The sequence below is a fragment of the Athene cunicularia genome (assembly GCF_003259725.1).
Source record: "Athene cunicularia isolate RWA chromosome 2 unlocalized genomic scaffold, athCun1 chr2_part1, whole genome shotgun sequence".
NCBI classification, from domain to species: Eukaryota; Metazoa; Chordata; class Aves; order Strigiformes; family Strigidae; genus Athene; species Athene cunicularia.
In genome coordinates this window covers 3,385,362-3,405,051 of record NW_020799095.1, presented here as the reverse complement: position 1 = coordinate 3,405,051, position 19,690 = coordinate 3,385,362, and the positions used below count along the sequence as shown (strand labels likewise).

The following is a 19,690-nucleotide window of genomic DNA, read 5'->3' as shown; positions in this document are numbered from 1 at the left end:
AAAAAAAAAAAAAAAAAAAAAAAAAAAAAAAAAAAAAGGTAATTGCCTGGCTGCTTCCACAGGATCTGTTGCAGCACCAGCCATTAATTCCTTGCTGGGATCCTAAACCCGACTTTGAAATCTGTAGCATCCTTGCTGGTAATAGATCTCTCTTCAGTACCCTCTTGCCACTCCCTCTGGTGAGCATAGGTACCCTTCTGATTTGCAGCTGAGGGCATTATCAAAGTTAAAACCTTTCAATCTGTGTTGAAAAGATCTGCAGAGTGTACTTTTCTGTTAAGCTTTTTAGCACCTTTTGGTATTTCTCTTTCAGGGGGCCAGCAACAGTGAATGGGTAGAATGATTTATATAGTTAAGCTCTTCCTAACTGTTTCAGTGCTGAAATTCCAAGTAGAATTTCCCTGTTACTTTCTGTAACCTCTTTCCCCAAACCCCAGTCACAATGGAGCCTTTCCCATCACAAAGTGTCAATAGCAGCTTGTTTTATTTTAGTGGTGTTTTGTTGTTTTGATAGTGCTGTGATGTATGAGGTCAGTCTTCCCGGATTTAAAATCTGTGAAAAGAGTAGTTAATCTTTGTTCTTCCTTCTGGAACAACATCTCTTGCCAGCTTCAGCCTGGAATAAACCACCATTTTTTTCAGATTTTGGGTGCAAGGATGGTCTGTGTGCTTTGTCTGTCACCCGCGTTAACGAGAGCTTGGCATGGGAAGAAGAAAGAAAATATGTCAGGGAATAAAGACAAAAGACTTGCATGAGAATTTCTGCATCCAGTGACTTCTTTTGTAGCCAACTGGTTTGCTAAACCTTCAGAGGACTGATACAGAACTTGATAATATTCTGCTGAGAGAGGGGAGAGTAACATGCGGTGGGTAGAGGGATGCGCTGCTCAGGTAGAGCTCCAAAATGTTTTATTGGGGTTGATAAGCTGAGCTCCGCACAGCCATGAGTGTGGAAAAGCAGCCTCTGAGCAAGGTGGTGTGCGGAGATAACTGCCAGGTTGGAGTTACCTCCGCTGGTTCTGCGGTGTGTGAGTGACACCCAATGGTCGGTCAGTCGGCTCCTGCCTGCCTGCCCGGGGCTCTCCCCAACGGTCCTTCTTCCAGCTGTCAGTAATCACTTTCAGTAGAATTTATTTTGTCTCTAAAGTTTTACTTTTCTCTAGGAAGTTATCTAAGATGCTTCAGTTTCCAAGACTCATGGTCAGAGATCTGTAGAGGAGGTTTTGTCAATACATACCTCCCCGCTCCGAAGTGCCAACGTGTCTTAGCTTCTTTCTTTTACGTTATCTCAGTGTTACCTTGTTCCTTACTGTCTACTTGGTGCACAGATGTTAAATAACTCTGTCAGCCGTGAGATGAAGTAGTGTCAGTTTTGGTGGCAGCGCCTCACAGATTGCAGACATGAGTCCTTCAGAGCCTGAACAGAGATGTCAAGTCCTTTCACGCAGGCAGGAGTCATCAGCATTCCTGCTGAGAGTCGCCAGAGCGATGCAGTGAACGAGCCATGGTTAGAGGGGACAACCTGGAGATGTGTTTTCCTGGGTACAAGCAGGACCTGTGCAGCTGCATGTTTACCTGTGCTCAATTTTGTATTTAAACACATAAGGGTCATCAGACTTCCTGACAACTTTAAGCATGACATGAGTAAAAGTGATGTTGGCAACAGATGTGGAACAGGAGGGAAAAAAAAAAAAAAAAAAAAAAAAAAAAAAAAAAAAAAAGGACTGTTTCTGTGCACACCTTTCAGGTCAGGATTTCTGGGGTGGTGGAGTTTGCTGGCATCCGCTGTGTGACTGAAATTTAATTGTAGTGAGGCTAATTAGCAAGGAGGGAGTCATATTTTGGACAACAAGGAAACCAGGTTTGGGTAGGCCAGCAAATTCTGTTGAGCTGGAGGGGCAACCGTTTCAAAACACAGATATGTGGGATCTTTAAATCAGAAAAATATTGAAAACATCATCTAAAGTGTATCGACATGTTTTCCCGGGGGGGATTGAGCATTAGTTGTGTAAAGGTCACTGAAAAATATGAAGGCACAAAAGTCTTCTGGTTGGGTTGCTATTTGCAGATGCCTAATCCGTATTACCGAGATTAAAAAAAAAATTTTTTTAAGCACCTAGGTTTAAAATTTTGTGCTATTGCAATCTTTATTTTAAAAGCTAGTTTACTGTCCTTATAACCACACGTCTGAGTGTGAACTGATACAGTAATAACTGAGTGAGCAGACAGCTCATGGGCTTCTCTGGACAAGAATACAATAGAGTTGTGACTTCTTTTACTCTCTTCTCCAAAATTAACAGCTTGTTAGGTTAGGTTGTTTTTGTTCTGTTGTGTACAACGCGTTGGTAAGAAATAGAACTCTGGGTTTATTCTCTCCTGGAAGCAAACATAGCAGTAGATGCAATAAAATGCTTTGCTTTGCATGCGTGGAGTTTGTGCTTTGCTTTATGTATGTGGAGTTCAGCAAGAATTTCTAGAATGCAAGAGAAAACGGACAAAAATTCATCAGATGTTTCTGAAATGCTTTCAAACTTTCTATGATGAGCTTTTGCTTCCTCTCCCCTGTTAATAAGCAAAGAGGCGGTTGTTATATTAAAAATAACCAAGCAAGCAGTCTTGGCTGCAAGTATGGAACTGATTCTAAATCTGTCCTTTGCATTTTATTCATGGCTAAATTACCTGTTCTGCCCTTATCAACTTCTCCTGCCTCAATCTTGTCATTCACCTTCCAGGTCCCCTTCCAGTCACAAGGCAACATGTCCAAGATCACCAACACATCTATTTTTTCTGACAGAAATATGTTTTTTCCTTCTCTTTATTAATTCCTCTATTTTTCTGCTTAGTCTATCTGTTCATTCTGAATTTAGCACTCACATTTGGGGCAACGACTTCTGTCACTTGTACCTGTTTTCATCCTAAGAATTCTTGAAAGGATTGTCCAACCTGATTCTAATAACTTGAATGGCATCTCTTGGAATTTCTGCCAAAAGTAGACTTCGTTGGTTGCCAGGCTTCCTTCTGCCAGGGTTTTTTTGCTAAACATCTGATATTCCTTTTTTCTTAAGATAACCTAGAATTGTACATAAAATATTTATTTCTTGCAGGTAGCTGAGTGTTAGTATGATGGCACATTTAGTTTAATTTTATTCTGAAACTGTCAAAAAGACATACCTGTTCAAACCTCTCACGTACCCATGACAGGTATTGTAAACAAGGAGATCGTGGCTGCAGATCAGTCCTGATTGGAGCTGAGCTGCAGAACTTGTTCTGGTCCCTTATTTCAACAGCAATGACTGCAGATTCTCCCCAAAACAAGTGGTTGCATTGTTTCCTGCACTGAACAACAGATCTGATTCATGTTGGTGTTGTGCATAAGCTGTTGTGTGATTTATTGCACATACCTAATATGCCACCTCCAGTGGTATCACTTGGATAAGCGGTATCATTCAGCACTGCCTTCACCTTCTGCCTTTTCTCAGTGAATTTCCTCCAACTTGAAGTGTTTTCTGCTCTGAAATATCAGGAATTCCAGGCTCTGGCTCACACTCGGCCAGGACAGTCACCTCTCTGATGCTCAGCATCTTAGTGTATGCATTAGAAAAATTGTCTTGGCTTTCTGACTCACGTTTCTTTATAAATCCATGCACAAGGTATGTGATCCAACGTAACTTCTGAACCTCCAGCAGAGCTTTTTTTGCAGCAGAACACTTTGTGGTTTAGATAAATACAGAATCTGAGACTTCCAACATGACTGATTTAGGCGGTGATAGCCTATTGCTTCAGGTTTACACAGATTAAAGTTAATTGTGGGATTAGGAAATATCATCCCAGCTACCTCCTAATAACTAACGATACTTGTTCAAGTAATGTTAGTGGTGTGGATGGTGGCTTGCAAACAAGGCTCCTTGCCCGATGAAGTCATGCTTTTAATGAGAAAGAAAAGAAATAAAGAATCTCGGGCTGTGGAAAATGAAGGCACCCACGATAAAGCAGTGTCTGATGTGGGCTGTGGATAGTTCAGTGAAAATTCTCGGTGTACACATGTTTGGCCTTAAATATAAAATAAACATCATAATTACTCGGGGGCTGAGTTTAAAGTGGATGCTTAAAGTATTGTAATTGTTACATAAATCAGGTGGGCTCCCTGTGCTGCAACACCCTCTGTGCTTTCTCAAAAATCGCCAAAACCACTGGCTGTTCCAGGGAGACTCCCTTAAAAGAGTGGTTTGCATCAGATGTGTGAGCTTTTCTCTTCCCCGTACTTTGGGGAGAGAGGTGAGAAGATCAAGGAGATATTCCACAGCAGAAGAGGGGCTGAGGGCAGCACACGCCGGGTTTGTGTGGCTGCTCATCTCTGGAAATTGCTGCTGCGAGCTTGAGGGGCCAAGTGTAGCAGGACTTAAAGAACGGGAATTTCTAAGGATGGGTCTCCAAGGTGTGCATCTAGCATAAAGGCATGTAGAATGTTGTGCTTCAAGTACAAGGCTGGTGATATATCAGCTGATAAGGGTTAGGAAAACCCCTCACACTAGCTTCTTTGTGGCTTGTTGCTGTTATCAGAGGACATACAGAAAGTTCACGTTGGACTAACTGGGTCATTGGTAATATCTCACCTTTGTGCTTAAAGTGTTCAGAGATAGCATCATGCTTGTAATTGTTTTGCCTTTTGAAGAGTGTTGGAATTGCAGTTTTACGCCTTCAGATACCGAAAATACCTTCACCAAGCACTGCCCAAGCTGGAAATGCTCTTGAGGTTTCATCAGCATTCAGACCAGCTTTAGGTACAGACTGAAATAGGAATACAGGCAGCGTTTCTTCCCTGCTCCCCACTTGATATATCCTTTCTAAGGCAGTTTCTGTTCATGTTGTGGTTTTGCTGGTATTTTTAGTCTGACTGGGAGGTGTGCTTGTCTCTCTCACTTTGGTTTGTCAAGGGAATTGACAGAAAATAGAGCTTTTTGTTGGTTTTATGAATGTGCTTCCACTTTTATCAATGAAAGGGGAATTTTGTTAGCTTTTTAATATCCAGCATCAAACTTTCAGCACAGTATTACAGTCAAACAAAGTGTGTTAATTACTCTAAAAAACTATTTGATTTCAGTTCGTGCCCATTTAGGTAAACATGGCAAGTGGTTTTGATTGTTCTGGAAGAACAAGTTTGATTTTGGATTTCCCTTCCTGGGTGAAAAATAGAGTCTTAAAAAATCAGCCTAGGTCCACAGGGTACAGGCAAAGAGGACATCTGATTTATTTCTTGATTCTTGATAACAAGTAAAAATGTACACATTGATTGAGTTGCATTCAGTGCCAAATAAAATGCTGAACTATTCTGTATTTTGGTCAAGCAGGGGACATTTTATTTAGGCTTTTGTGGCCAGGAAAAATCAGAGAAGGGTTGTATTTCTGCTTAAAATGAGATTTGTCTTATTTGTAGATACTTTTGTCTTAACAGCCTCAAACAAAAAGGCTTTATTTGATGGTGATTTCTATGATGAAGCAGCTCCTTCTGGCTGGTGATGGATGAACAAGAAAGAGTTCGTGCCTCTGCAGCATTTCTGGCAAAAGCAGTATGTAACATGGACTGGTTTTGTTTCTAAGGTTGTTTAGGTTTAAGAGGGAGAGTAAGGATGGTCATTGCCTTATTGCTTAATCTATTTCTCTTAATGGATTTTCAGTTGATGACTCTAATCCCTCTGAGAATTATGGAGCTGTTTCATTGAATGATGTTTTAGTTCAGCTTAGCCTGGTGAATATCCCTCGCTGGGGATATGGAAGATGAGTCCCTGGCCTCGTTCACAGGCACTTTTGAATGTCGCTGCAAGGCCCCTTCCATTTTGAAGCACGTAAATGAACCAGCCTGCATCAGTGACTAGGGGCACGGCAGGTCAAATGCTTTATCTTCACTTTAGCTTTTGCTTCCCAAAGTACCAGAAAATAGAAATACTTGCTTTTGGCCTTTTGAGATGAGACTCAGTTAGGTGGTAACTGGGGTCTTTACCTGCTCCTTTTGATGAGAATGTATTTTTGGGAATGCTTAGTCTTGAATAAGTTGCTGCACGATATTTGAGAAATACATGCACGTAGGCTTTTATTCTGAGTTCCATGATTTATAAAACAATGCAGTAACATGGTTTAAATTGAAAAAGATACTGATGGTTATGTTTCTATAAGTACTTCTTCCTAATTTTACTGCTTAAGGGAAGCAAACACGAACAGTAAGGACCTTCAGGTTTAGTACCTGTTTTTTTTCACACACAGTAACAGTTTTCAGGAGAGAGCTGTTACAGCAAAACTGGTGGTGAAGGGATCTGAAAGACTAAAGGTCTGTGTTTGCTTTCCTCTTGGGTGCCAGCTCAGTGTCAGCTCGCACGAACTGTAACCCTGATGGTTTTGTTTCTGTTACTTGTAGAGGAGGAGCAATAATACTATTGTTGTAAGGATTTTATAGATATCGTAAGGATGCTTTTGTATGGCTTTCCTTCACCAAATGGAGATCTAGGAATTCAGAAAGAGAGAACAAACTAGAAAATAATTATATTGATTTATAAATCCATTATGCACTTGCATTCTGAATATGATGTGTAAATCCGCATGTTGTCCTCTGCCTCAGAAAGGTTGTAACAGAATGAGAAGTATGATTAATAAAAGCCTCATATCAGAGGGTTATAAACTAAAGACTCTTTAGCCTAGAAGAGAGAGGACTTGGAGAGAGAGGTAGTTGTGATTACTGTCTGTGAAGTCATCAATGACATGAAAGCTGTGAACAAGAGAAGTGTGTTCAGTTTGTCCAGTATAAGAATGTGGGTCATCAAATGAAAAGAGCAGCAGCAGATGGAAGCAAATGGTGCTGGGTGACTTCTGAGAATTTTACAGTAAAGCAGTAAAACATCTTGTGCCAGGAACTTATTAATTGTGATTTTTTTTTATTTTTTTTTTTTTTTTAAACCATGAGGCTAATCAGATATTGGAGGAGAAGCCCCCAAGATGTAGAATCTCCACCCTTGGAGACCCCAAGCAATCTGGTATAATTCGAGTGAGGGATTGGGCTAAATGACCTCCAGACATCCCTTCCAATCTACATCGTTCTGCTGTACTAATGTGAAGTGATTACATAGGCTAAAAAGCTGTTGGACAAGCAGATAGTCTCTAGACTGCAAGTCACAGGATGGCAAGAGAGATTTGGGGTTTTTTTTTTTTGGAGGAGAGTGGGGTGGGGTTTTTTCCTCCTTATGGTTAGGAGAACTATATTTAGTTACTCATAATCGAGACTTGGCTCCAAGAAAACATGATTAATTACATACAGCGTGGGCATCCTCCACTATGTAGCTGTAACACAGAGTCACTTAGACTGGAACCAGAGCTCTGGAGGTCTCTGGTTTAACCCCTAACTCAAAAGCATGGGTAAGTAGATCAAGTTGCTCCAGGGCCATGTGTCTCCTTTCTAGGTCTGAATGTCTCCAAGGGTGGAGAACTCCTTGGGCTTCCTCCAGTGTTTGATCTCCCTCATATTGAAGAAGTTTTTCCTTATATTTGGAAATTATGCTGGCCATGACTGTAAGCAGTCTGATCTGCTGGGACCTGCTTTGAGTGATGGCTTGGGCTGGTGACCTCTGAGGTCCCTTCCAGCCCTTCATTGCTCTGTGACCACTGTGGGATATCCATGCAGGCAGGTTACTGAATTCTCACAGTCATCCTGGGCAATAGGTATAATTGCATTTTGAGTAATGAGTTCAAGGGTAAAATAATGAAGCGTTTTCAATATGTGGGTTTGCAATCCTCCTTTTCATGTTCGGTTAGCACAGCTCGAAGGGGTGGCGTGGTAGTTTGTGTTGCTCTGCCCTTCCCTTCTGCTTGACTCTGTCACTTTATTCAGAAGCGTGAAGGGGGGTGTCACCTCCACTGTCCTTTCCTATCGTTTTCCAATGCACTTCAGCAGCTTTTGCCCCACGTTGTTGCTGTTTTTGAGGAAGAGCCCTCCTTAGCATCTGCAAAGCTTGGTTAAAACTTGAGTTTGGGTTGTCTTGTTCCTTGGGCTTTGTCAAAAAATGCCTGGGGTTTTCAGGCAGCAGAGCTTAAAATCAACCAAACTCTCTGTCATCATAATTTTTATTTTTTTAATTAACTCATTTGAAGGGAGGCTCTGTACATCCTTGTGATATGAAGGGGAAATGCTCCATTCCTTAACCTCCTTCTAATGAGTTTCCTGAGAGGAAAGACAACCGGAGGAAAAGCTTTGTCATCAGAACCTTGTAGTTTAGTGGATGTTGGTTTTCTGTGGATGCGGTGGAATGGGTTGGGTCTGAAAGATGTGCTTGAAGGTTCCTTGAAAAGTTGTTCTCTTGAGCTGTGTTAGTGATATATAGGAAATCTTGGAGAGAAACTCACTGTTCAAACAGGGAAGTTTTTAAAGAAATAATAGGCAGTCTGTTTAAACATTAACATTGAGCCTTGGAGGACAGCTTTGGTCTTTCGTCTGGTTGATAAGGTAGCTGTGTGTTATTTTGTGGGAAAAAGATATAATTCTTAAAACCATTGCATCATCTACTTCGATTTCACATTACATTTCTTCTAGTAGTAACTCACTTGCTGTTAGTAACCACCGAGAGAGTGGCAGCATGTATAGAAGTAAGAGGTTAAGGATAAAATATTCTTGTTTAAACCACTTGTTATGAGTGGCTGCTGAAAACCAGGATGAATTGCCTTTCAGGAGACTGTGCCTACTCCATGACTGCGTGGATGGCCCCACATGCTTTATTTGCGTCACAGGATTTAAACTTGGCTGTTGGAGGCAGAATTATGAATTTCCTCATTAGTGGGTTTTTTTATGGCTTGCTCTGCTTGTACAAGACAAACATAATGAATTATATTTTCCATAATTTTAAAGATCTATAGGAAGAGTGTTGTCCTCTTTTATAACAAGGAGCTGAAGTTGGGTTTTTTTTGTCAGTTTTGACACAGATCACCTCATTTTTACTATTTATTCTAAAAAATCACCACTGCTGCTTTGTTAGGAGCCTTGTTCCCTCTGACTTCACTTTTATCAGAACACCATGTGATCTTGTTTTCTGGGTCCTTCCTCCAGCAATGGCAAATACCTGGTTTCTGGTGACAAATTCATTTTAAAAATAAGCTTTTTAACTTTTTGTTGACTCTAGCGTGCCTTTGCCAAGCATAGTTTCAGCGCTGTGGCTTCTGCGTGTTACTACAGCTTAGGCACTGCTGTGGTGCAGGGTCAGGGGAGGAGAAGTCTGGTTTCTGCCACCTACAACTCGTGTGGGTCTTGGTTTGCCCAGCTCCATCCGCACAGGAACCTGGATGAGGTGGCTGCAGCCTGAGAAGCACTAGGAGATGGGCCACTGAGCCTGGCCAGTGTGGGGACTCATCTGAGGCTCCAGCCAGCAAGAGGGTTCAAACTATGGGGTAGTTTGGTTTTGGTTTTTTTTTTTTTCTTCAGTGAATTCTAATGTCGCTGAATTTGAGCAGATTTTGATACGAGAAGACACTTGTGTGGCAGCAAGGTTGCATCTGCCGGAGTCCAACTCCTCCTGCAGCAGATGAGAGCAAAATCTTGTCAAGGGTTTTTTTTTCTCAGAACTGGCCTGTTTCGTCTAAAACCACCTAGAGGCAAATAAGTACATAAATACAAAGTCACTGAAGCATGGTGTCCATGTGAGAAGTACTGGGCCACCCCAGGGGGTCCCTCCTCCATGCAGCGCTTCAGCAAATCATCCTCCTGCCAGCCGGAGCCTGGCTGAAGGACACTTGGTATCACTGTTAAGGGAGACATAAGCACCACTTACTAAGTTTGCGCTTTCATAATTGATGTCAGTAAAACCTCAGACAGAATTTTGGAGTTTGCAGTTTGTGGATTTAGTTGTCATTGTGGAGTTGTTTGTTTTCTCTGGTGCACTTGGATGTGAATAATTTCTTCCAGTGTCACTCTTAGAAATTGTGAAGCAGTGGTGCCTTGCAGGATTGTGAACTGTCACATACAAGAAGTTTGATTTCCACCGTTTAAAAACATGCTTAGTGAGTAATAAATGGTGAGTTGGGGTTGAGAATGGATATACCAGACAGCATAGCACTGCTTGCCATCGCAGGGAGTAGCAGCAGGGAGAAAGTACCTGATCGCAGGGTTATGCCTTTTTGTTTATCAGTGGAAGATGGCAGATTGGAATAACCTTCCCTCTCTCCTTCAAGTCCCTGGCGTCCTTTCCCCCGGGGTTAATTCAGTTCTGGGTGCTGACTCAGCTGAGCTGAATTTTCTCCATCAGCGAATGCCAGGAGGAGCAGGAGCTGTGGCGGCTGGAGGAGGAGCCCTGCCCAGGGCAGAGTAGCAGACCCTGCTAGAGCTCCCAACAAAATGTCTTTGAAATATCTTTCAGAGGTTTGTTGCTATGCTTGGAGGGACAAGCAAACTGAAAAGTCTCTTGCAGACTAATGAACAAATCTGATTAAGGTTTGGCAGCCTTTCCTAATACTCCCTGTAACTAGGAAATCTTCCCAGGCAGTGCTGTGCTCTGTGTAGGAGGGAGCGCCCTCATCATTAAATGGTGAATGAAAGCAAATGTACTGATGAGCACACTGGGTCGTTACTCAAATTGAGGCAGCACAAAACAAAATTATCCTTCTGTAATCCCTTGAGCTTGTGTACAAGGTTGTGTACCCTGGTATATCAGAGGTGGAACCTGACCTGCGGTCCTCTGGCCCCTGAACTAGGAGAAGTTCCCTACCCAGCTCTCCTGGGCTGATGATGATGATGATGATGATGATGATGATGATTATTATTATTATTATTATCATTATTTATTATTATTATTATTATTATTATTTATTATAGATGTAAGTTGCTTAACCTGTATGTGTGCTATCTTACAGTGTAGCTCCATCAGCTTGGTGATGCTACATTTCTGGTTTACATTTTTTTTAAAAAATCCTATTTATTTTGTAGAACCTTAATGTACTCTCTGATAATTTTGTACGAAGTTACTCACTCCAGATTTCTTGTATAGTAGCCCATATTCGATTAAGTAGCAAGAAAGAACATGACATTCCTGTTGTCATTAGTTCAGAAGCATGGAAGGTGCTGGAGTTTAAATCCTGAAGCTTTGGAAGCTGAGGTTTTTTGAGGATTGGGCTCCCTGAGCAGCTGAGTTCATGTTTCTGCGTGGATGCCGTGATACCGTCATCAAGCAAGAGGTTTAATGTTGCTGCTGAATTAGCTGAAATAATAGTAACAGGCACTGTGTGAAAGGTAGCTTCCAACAGACAGAAAGTCACCTTGATGTCTGAGATATCTGAGACTGGTAGGATTCAAAATAAAGCCATCCCTAGGCGTGGGATCCTGGGAGCAGAGAGCAGTGAATGGACAGAAGGTGGTTGTTCAGAAACAGGAACCATTGACAACAATTGCTCTTTCTGTAGATAAAACTGACAAGTTAAATGAGGGAGAATATAAAGGCTTATTGAAATGCAGTGGAGAAAATTGGTGTAGAGGAGCCAATATAGATTAGCTACAAAAAACCAAGAAGTGGCTTTCTAGGTGAACATGAATTTTGCATTAAAAGCATGTCCAGTCTGTACATTTTGGTGCTTGTTTTTCTTCATGAGTCTTTTCTTGTATGCTCAGGATGCTAAACCCAGTTTAGTATGACTTGGAAGCTAAATGCATGGGGGGAAAAAAAGGCTTCTAAACTTGTCCTGGAGTCAGAAAAATAAATAACAACGACAAAACTATCCTGCTGTTGAGCATTGCTGGGGCAGGAGGAAAGCTTGATTTTTATTTTATTATGCTTGTTTCAACAGCGATGTTTGTGCCAGAATTGAACTGTCCTCTGAGATGCTCCTTTCAAGACTGACAAGCAGGAAAATGTGAACTATAAATAATAATTTTCAAAATGTGGAATATAACCTTTTTACTGTTGGAATTGTTAACGCTATTGTCTGGTGGACCCTTGTAACGCTGCAGCACGTGCTAATCTGTTGCCTAGTTATAAAAAGAAACACCCGACACAGATAACCCTTTCTTTTAATCTCCAGCTGACAAGGGAAAATGCATAAATTTGGAATGGGTTGTTTGCACCATATCCTTTGTAAAATTCAAATTTCACAGGAATCGCAGCGGAAGGTGGCTCACGGCAGCGCAACGTCGCTGAGAATTAGTGTTTTAAAAACTATTTCTAGGGAATAGAAATCCCCCAGATGTCTCTTGCACATCTTGTGGCAGTTCTGCTGTAGGACTTGTGAAGATTTAGGGAGAAAACTTGATGAAACTGCTACTAAATTAATGTTTTGTTATATGTTTGCTTTGGAGGGCAGTAGTTCTCCTGCTGGTGGCTTGGACAGCGCTTTCGAAATTGGCTTTTAAAAGGAGGCAAGGAAGTGGTTGTGGCTGCCCAGCTGCTGTTGGGAGGAGAGTGTGTCTGTTTGCTGTCCCTGCTCCCCGTAACAACCTTTGGTGACAATGACAAAAATGAACAATTGCAGTGACAAACTGGCAAGCCTCGTACCTGGATCTAAGCTTTGGGCCTGCGTGAAGAAGCACGACGCAGTGGTTCCCATGCTGTGAGAGTCGGGATGATCCCCATGTGTTAGGACAAGATCCCCATGTTCCTGCTTTCCCGTTAGTAGTCCAGCTTTCAGGAATCCTCCCTGCTCACAGAGAGCTGCAACACCTGGGTGTGGGCAGGAGAAAGGTCGAGAAGAAACAGCCATAACGATAGGGATAACTTGGCAACAGCACCCTACTTCACCATAAGGCATAGTGTAAAACCCGGAAGAGGTCAGAACTTCACCATTAATATTTCAACAATTTATTTTAATAACTTGAAAGATGAGAAGGTTTGTTATTTTAATTAAATCAGAGGTTTCCTTCATCTGCTGTCTGTCTTTTCCCCCTGGAATAATATGAGAGATTGGATGCTAATGGCATCTGGATGAACCTGTCCTGTTACAGGGAAAAATCTTTCTTATAGGTGTGCTGGTTTGGGGGAAATTTTCTAGAAATAGCCACCCTGTCAGGTCTATCTCCTCCTGCTACTGTGTTTAATAATAGTAAAATTAAAAAAGAAAAAATTATATGTTTAAAAAAAAGCTCAAACTTACAAAGCCTCCCTTCTTTTTTTTTTTTTCCTTTATTCTTTTTTTCTTTTTCCCCAGCAAAACCAGAAGAGACCAAACCAGCTGAAGCTGTGACAGGGAACGACATCACAACACCTCCCAGCAAAGAGCTTCCTCCCAGCCCTGAGAAGAAGACAAAGGTAGGTGTCATTTCATGTTCAGTGTCTTCGCCTCCATGGGTTTTATTTGCCAGCTTTTCTGCTTCTTAAGCTGTGGCAACAACACGAGTTCTGTTTTCTGAGCTGCCATTTGTGAAACATTTCACTAGAACAAAGACATCCAGTTATGAAGTTGAAAACAACTCAGCCTGTAGCAAATGTGACTGAAAGTGGATTTAATAAATGTGTGGTAAACCTGAATTTCAATTAATTCCCTGGTTGGTATCGGTGGTGTAGAAGGAGTAAACATGTATGGTAACACTTCTGCTAGTTGTTTACAACACATTTCTTTGCATTACCATTAGCATTCAGAGATCCTGCTCAGAATAGTCTCTTATTTTAGGGGCTGTTTATGAACCGTGAGAGATGTGCTTTTAGAAGATTGCAACATTCAGCAAAACCCAGCCCCAGCTTCACAGAGCAGCAGTGGGGCAGGGGGTTTTGGTCCCCTGGAGGGCAGCGGGCGCGTGACCCTCGGAGTTGATCAGATGAGGATTTAGAGCTTGCAATCCGTTGCGTGCCTGTCACTGGAAGGCAATGTCCTGTGTATTGCACGTAGGACGAGATGCCAGGAACACCCAATTACTAATCCCAGCTTTACCAGCGCTTCCTTCTGTTGCTTTAGATGTCTCTGGAATAAATCCCATTCGCTTTGATTTGAGTGGCAAAACCCCTGGGCTCCGAAGGCAGCCCTCTGCTGCTGCTTCATTTTGGTCTTTTTGTAATGCTCAGAAAACAGAAACCTAATTTTTTGTGTTGGTTTGTTTCATTTAAAATATCATTTTTATGTTCTTGCAGCTCAATGTTTCCGTTTACAATGCGCTATTTTTTTTGTTGTGTTTTTTTTTGTCTGTTTTTATACTGGATTTTGCTTTTTGAAAAAACATAAAGCCTGCCGCATCCACATCATCTACAAAGCCTGCAGCAACGAAAGCCAGGCCCCTGTCCGCTACCAGTCCCAAGCGGCCAGCCTCTGCCACTCCTGGCCCAAACAAAAAACCCACCAGCCCTACTGCAGGTCCTACTTCAGCCACTACTGCTAAACGCCCAGCCACCAGTACTATACGTCCCTCCACCTTAACTTCAAAAGAGACTAAACCAAAGGTAAGAAGCAATTTGCTTTTGTGTGGGAGCTCCAAGAACTTATTTACATGTTCAGCTGTCTTACCCAAGAGTCAAAACATAACTCCAGTGCTAATCATGGGAGGATAAGATCAGGAATGTGACTCACTGCGCTACGAGAGCTACACAGTCAGTATCAGCGTCCATTAACCCACTTAAGACATCAGGTCCCAGGCATTTCATTGTGAAAATTAATTTGAGAAAATTAAACTTGACTGTATTACCACAGTTTTCCTAGTGAACCATCATGAGGTGCACAAGATAATTCCTTATTTCCTTCCATCACTAAAGGAGGAGGGTTTTTTAAATATAGATACACTACAAACATAGGATAGCTCTCAAATCCAGACAGGAGCATGGGAAAACTGAATGGAGGGCTTCGATATTAATACTGAAGGGAAAAAAAAATCAGTTTGAACACTTCAGTATTCCCCTTTATGGTGTCTGGCCATTATACAAACTGTTTAGAGATAACTGATCATACACTTACATCCTCAGGGAATATTGGAGATGGATAATTCTCCAATACAAGAAGGCTTGTGGACAGTTCTTAGGGTTGCATCTTAAAGCTGGAGTAGGGTATCAACATGTAATGTTAAGAACAGGAAATGTCCCTTGAATCTTCCCCATGTTAACTTCTGAATAGTATCTAGTAGAAAAATTCAGATTTGAAAGGAAATGTTAAAATTTATCTCAGAAGCTTTCAGTGGATGTCTAAATGCTAACATTTCTACTATACATTTAAGCTTCAATGACTGCATTTGAATGTCTTGTAAAACTATCTAAAACTATCGAAAAGAGTAAGAAAGCACAGGTGTAAACCTGTACTTTTTTCTGTGAACCAGTGTCTTCAGTTTTGTTCAAGTTTTTGCATGCTTCTGTATCCCTTTTTGATGAAATTGAAATCTCTTCTCAATTGTTTCCATACATTAACTCAGTATTGTCATACTTAAGAGATCAGTCACTTTGCAAACAAGTGACTTACCAAGGACAGACATGAAGGTTTCCCAAGTGAGGGATGAACCACAGACTCTTTAATTCTTATGTCCACAGTGTTTTAATAAAAGCCTTCTTAGCTTAGGAAGCATTTCTGCTCATGAAGGACAGAAATCTCTCCCAGAAGTGTTGCTAGTGGACAGATGTTTTCCATTTTGCTCAGAAATCAAAGCCTCGTTCACACCTGTAAATGGCCTCCACGCATTAACGCTGAAACAGATCTGGGTGAATTCTAATACTCAGCAGGGTGTGTGCTCTGTGTCCTGCCCTGAATGTGGTTGGCCGCTTCTGCATGCCTTAATTTACTTCTTAATCTTTTGCATTATAGTGTTTCCGCAGTGCTTAGCCTGTGTGTTTCAGAATTTAAACAATTTGAATTTATTTCAGGCTTTTTGTTGGCAAACGCTTTGAAGAGCCTGTGAGTGAAATAGTGGCTTTAATACAGCCTGTTCGTTTTCCAGGTTGCAGATGCGAAGACCACAGAGAAGCGGACCTCACTTTCAAAGCCTCCATCATCTGCCACTCCTAGAACTACTCCCAGGAGCACCCCCACTACTCCAAGGACAACGGCGGCGGCGCCAGTCACGGCAGCTGCTGGTGCAAAAAATACTGCTACTTCTCCACCCAAGAGGCCAACATGTAAGTGTTCTCTTGTTTTTCTTCAGGAGATCTCTGGCCAGCTGCAGGTTTCTGTTTGAGTAGCGCCGTTGGGTCACCTATTCCAGTACGCTGACCACTTTTTCCTGTGTTTAGGTCATCCATCAGTTTATTAAAATTACTAAACAAGCTTGAGATCTTCAGGTTCAAAAGAAGGGGAAAACCCAAAAGCCTTAAAATGTAGCCATTTATGAGAAGCCTCAGGTGCTGTTAACCTGGACTTCTGAGAGGTGGAATCTGGCCTGCCTGTCAGTCAGGAGCTGACTTGAAGCTTAGTGATAGCTGAAATATTAACCCTTTTGATACAACACAAAGCAAGATCCAGTGCCAAGGCACAGAGACTTTTTTTTTTCCCTCTCCAGGGCTCCCTCAACTCTGCGTGCTTCAGGGTTAATGCAATTACTCAACATGCTTGATTTAAGAATAAAAGATGCCATTACCTCTGTATTTTGCTGTAGCAACAGTTAGAATAAAAACTAAAATTTAAAACTTGGGAAAAGCAAATCTTCAGAAGAGGACTTGAAGCACTCAGACTGAAAAACAAACAAGGTTGAACAGAAGTGGAGGTTTTTTGCTAGTGCAGGAAGAATTTGGAGCTGAAATCACATCAGCTTCATCAGAAAACTGGTCCCACTCCTGCTGTTACCAAAGAGGGAACTTCCCATGAGTTTAACACAGTCAGCATGAAACTTGAGCAGCATATTAGCATCTTTCAAGCACTGTTTTTGCTCATTTTAATGGAGCTTGAGTGATTTAACATCAGATAAAAATATAGTTAAACGTTCTCAAGTCTTTTCAAATGACTAGACCTCGTTGGCAGAATTTGCCAATAAACATGTAAAACTAATAATACATACAGGTTGCTTTGTTCTATGAGTCCCAAAGCATGAATTTGTAACCTCTCTTCCCCAAAAGTATAGCAATGTTTTAACTGTGTTGAAATATGTTAGGCTAGATGTACATTACATACATTATGCTGTTGGGGAAAATAGAACTAATAAAGTGTAGGGGAAGTGTTGCATTTTCCAAGAGCCACATATCTTGACTGATCCAGTGGACCTGATCCTTGTAAAATTCATTTTATACGGTCTTTTATGCAAACTGCAGCCCAGAAAGCTCAATACGTTTTAATGAGCTCAGTTAATTTCTCCTTCCAAAACTGAGACACAAAGAACAAAGTGTTTTCTGATGGCATTTGAAAAGAGATGGAGTCAACGATGCAGAGATGCGGGAAGGTTGTTCCAAGTGGTGAGATGCACAGAGGAGAAGGCTTCTGCACAGCAAGGCTGGTGGGACATTGCCAAAGCACAGTGAGAACTGGGTGGGCGAGGGAGAGATGAGGTCAGCTGGAGAAGCTCCATTAGGAGGGAAAGCTGCTTTGTCTGGGTCTGGAAATGCACAGAGGAGTTGCTGGTGGTGGAAGAAGGCAGCCCTGTTTTGGAAGAGAAGAAAGCAGGAATGTGACAGAGGATGAACAGAGCTGTGGGGCCTGAAGGGGACACTAACATTTCAGTCTGGGTAGAGCACGTGCACTGCAGCTAGATCCACAGGTGTGGGTGATGGAGGTCTGGATCTCTTCTGATCACAGTTGAGTTTCTCATGACATAGCACTGGGATGGATAATTGGCTTCTGGCTAAAGGTGGTATTTTAGAAGAACATCTGCTCTTGCTTTTCAGGTTCAAAAGGCAAGGACTCTCACTTCCTTGTGGTTTGCTCATTATTTAGTCGTTAGCACTGTTTTAAAATTGGTGTATAGTGGCTTGTTTGGAAATTAATATGGTTTTACTTTTTCAGGTATTAAATATTTGTCAGTCACTTTTGACGGAACAAGAGCCATGAGCTATGTGGTGCTTGATTTATATCTTTTTATTTTTTCCAGTTTTCCCCTTTCCCTCTAAAAATGACTCTTGTACAAGACCACCTCTCTATCTCTGAGATCAGAAGAAGGTCAAAGTCTTTGCCTGTCATTATAGACCATTTTCCCAGAAGCTTTATCATTCTCCAGGTTTTCAACGTCACCTAGTAAGAGCATAGACAAAGGAGTTGCAGCATTTGGCTCCCCACTGACAAAAGTAGAAATAACATCTCTATATGTTAAAGTAACACATTAGTCCTCTGGCCTTTTTATAAAATTAAGTCTGTTCTGTCCATACAGATTTCCCAATTAAAGATGTGGTCTCGAGCAATGAGATTAGGTTGGTTTGACAGGACTTTTTTTGAAGTATTAATTATATATCTATCCTTTAGGCCTTATTGAATTATCCAAATGTGTTCCATCTCATTAGCTAGTATCCGTGGTGTTTAATTGAATGCTTTTAGCAAAGTCAGGATGGAGTCATCCAGACTAACTTGGCCTAGAGTGATCTGCCTCTTTTGCTTGGTCTTTTCTGTATTGGTATTCCATAAAGTACCCTGCCAGCTACTTGAGTTTATCTAAAAATCTAAGACTGTTAATGGAAATTATCAGAAATTATCAGAAGATGGGAGTTTTTGTAATTTCTAATTTAGATTTTTTTCAATTTATTGTTTAACGTTGCCTTCCTTTGGCTACTGAAATGAAGCAGCATTTAGCCAAAAATATCTGTCATTGGTAGTAAAAAAGCTAGAATTTCATTATCAAAGAGCTCTTTAAAATAAGGTTCTGTTTATATTTTTCAGTCTGTGATTTTTTTTTTTTTCCTTGATCAACTTTGTGTATGTTTTGTTCTGCTTTGAGAAATACAGATGCGTTCCTGGTTTAGACTGTCCTCTATGTGGAATGTGATCTGTGGCATGTAATCAGGTCATGATCACTGGTGTTCGCCCAAAGGCTTCATTCAGTTTAGTGATTGATTTTTGGTTTTACACAATTACAGTACGGATCAAAATTTGTGCAATAACTCCTGTGCAAGAAAATTGGCATTGGTTAGAACAGATCTAACAATAATGCGGAGGTTATAGATGGACAAATGTGGGTTTGCTTTTGATATTTAGTAAAGAGAAGAGCTTTGGGTTGTGGTGGTTCTTTTGTTGGGGTGGTGTTTTTTTTTTTTTTTAGAAATTAAATTGGGACAGGATTAAAATAATGTCAGTGAGTGCTGTCAGATACAGGAAGTTATTTTAAGGAAAAACAAAATGCAGACCATACCCCAGGTGTGTTACTGTGACTGTGACTTGATCCTTTTGCTGGAAACTACGAATGAGTTGTGCTGTTTCCCCCTCAGCCAGGTGTTTGAGCAGAGCAGTTAATTCTTGAGATGCTTTCTTTCAAGCAGCATGTTATAAATGGGAACTGTGGGCAGAGAGGACCAGCACTATGCGTGCGAGTTGCTGCGGAGAGCCCCTGCACTCCAGGGAAGCTGTGCTGGGATCCCAGCCTTCTCATCTATGCAGACTGCCTGCTGCTCTGAAATACTGATGGCTCTGTTTTGTGTTGGGCAGCTATCAAGACTGATGCAAAGCCTGCAGATGCCAAGAAGACCTCTGCGAAGTCACCATCAGGTAACTTTGTTTCATTTCCATCTAAATCGAAGCCTCCTTGTTTCGGGGCTGTGTTTATCAGGCAGGTCACCGTACAGCTTTAGGACTCGGAAGAAGTTTGTATAAATGGCCTCTGACCCATCTTTTTTCCCCACATTCCCTCCAACTCTCGCTGCGA

At 41.4% G+C, this 19,690-nt stretch overlaps 1 protein-coding gene across 2 annotated transcripts in view; it reads left to right on the top strand.

Annotated features, from left to right (window-relative positions):
* Positions 1-19,690, top strand: part of MAP4 (microtubule associated protein 4) — a 130,279-nt gene that overhangs the window by 96,773 nt on the left and 13,816 nt on the right. For both annotated transcript variants that reach the window (XM_026841639.1, XM_026841638.1), the window contains exons 13-16: positions 13,159-13,259; positions 14,169-14,381; positions 15,857-16,034; positions 19,474-19,533. In XM_026841639.1, coding sequence (XP_026697440.1) covers positions 13,159-13,259; positions 14,169-14,381; positions 15,857-16,034; positions 19,474-19,533 — 552 coding nt within the window. The remainder of the gene's footprint in view (positions 1-13,158; positions 13,260-14,168; positions 14,382-15,856; positions 16,035-19,473; positions 19,534-19,690) is intronic.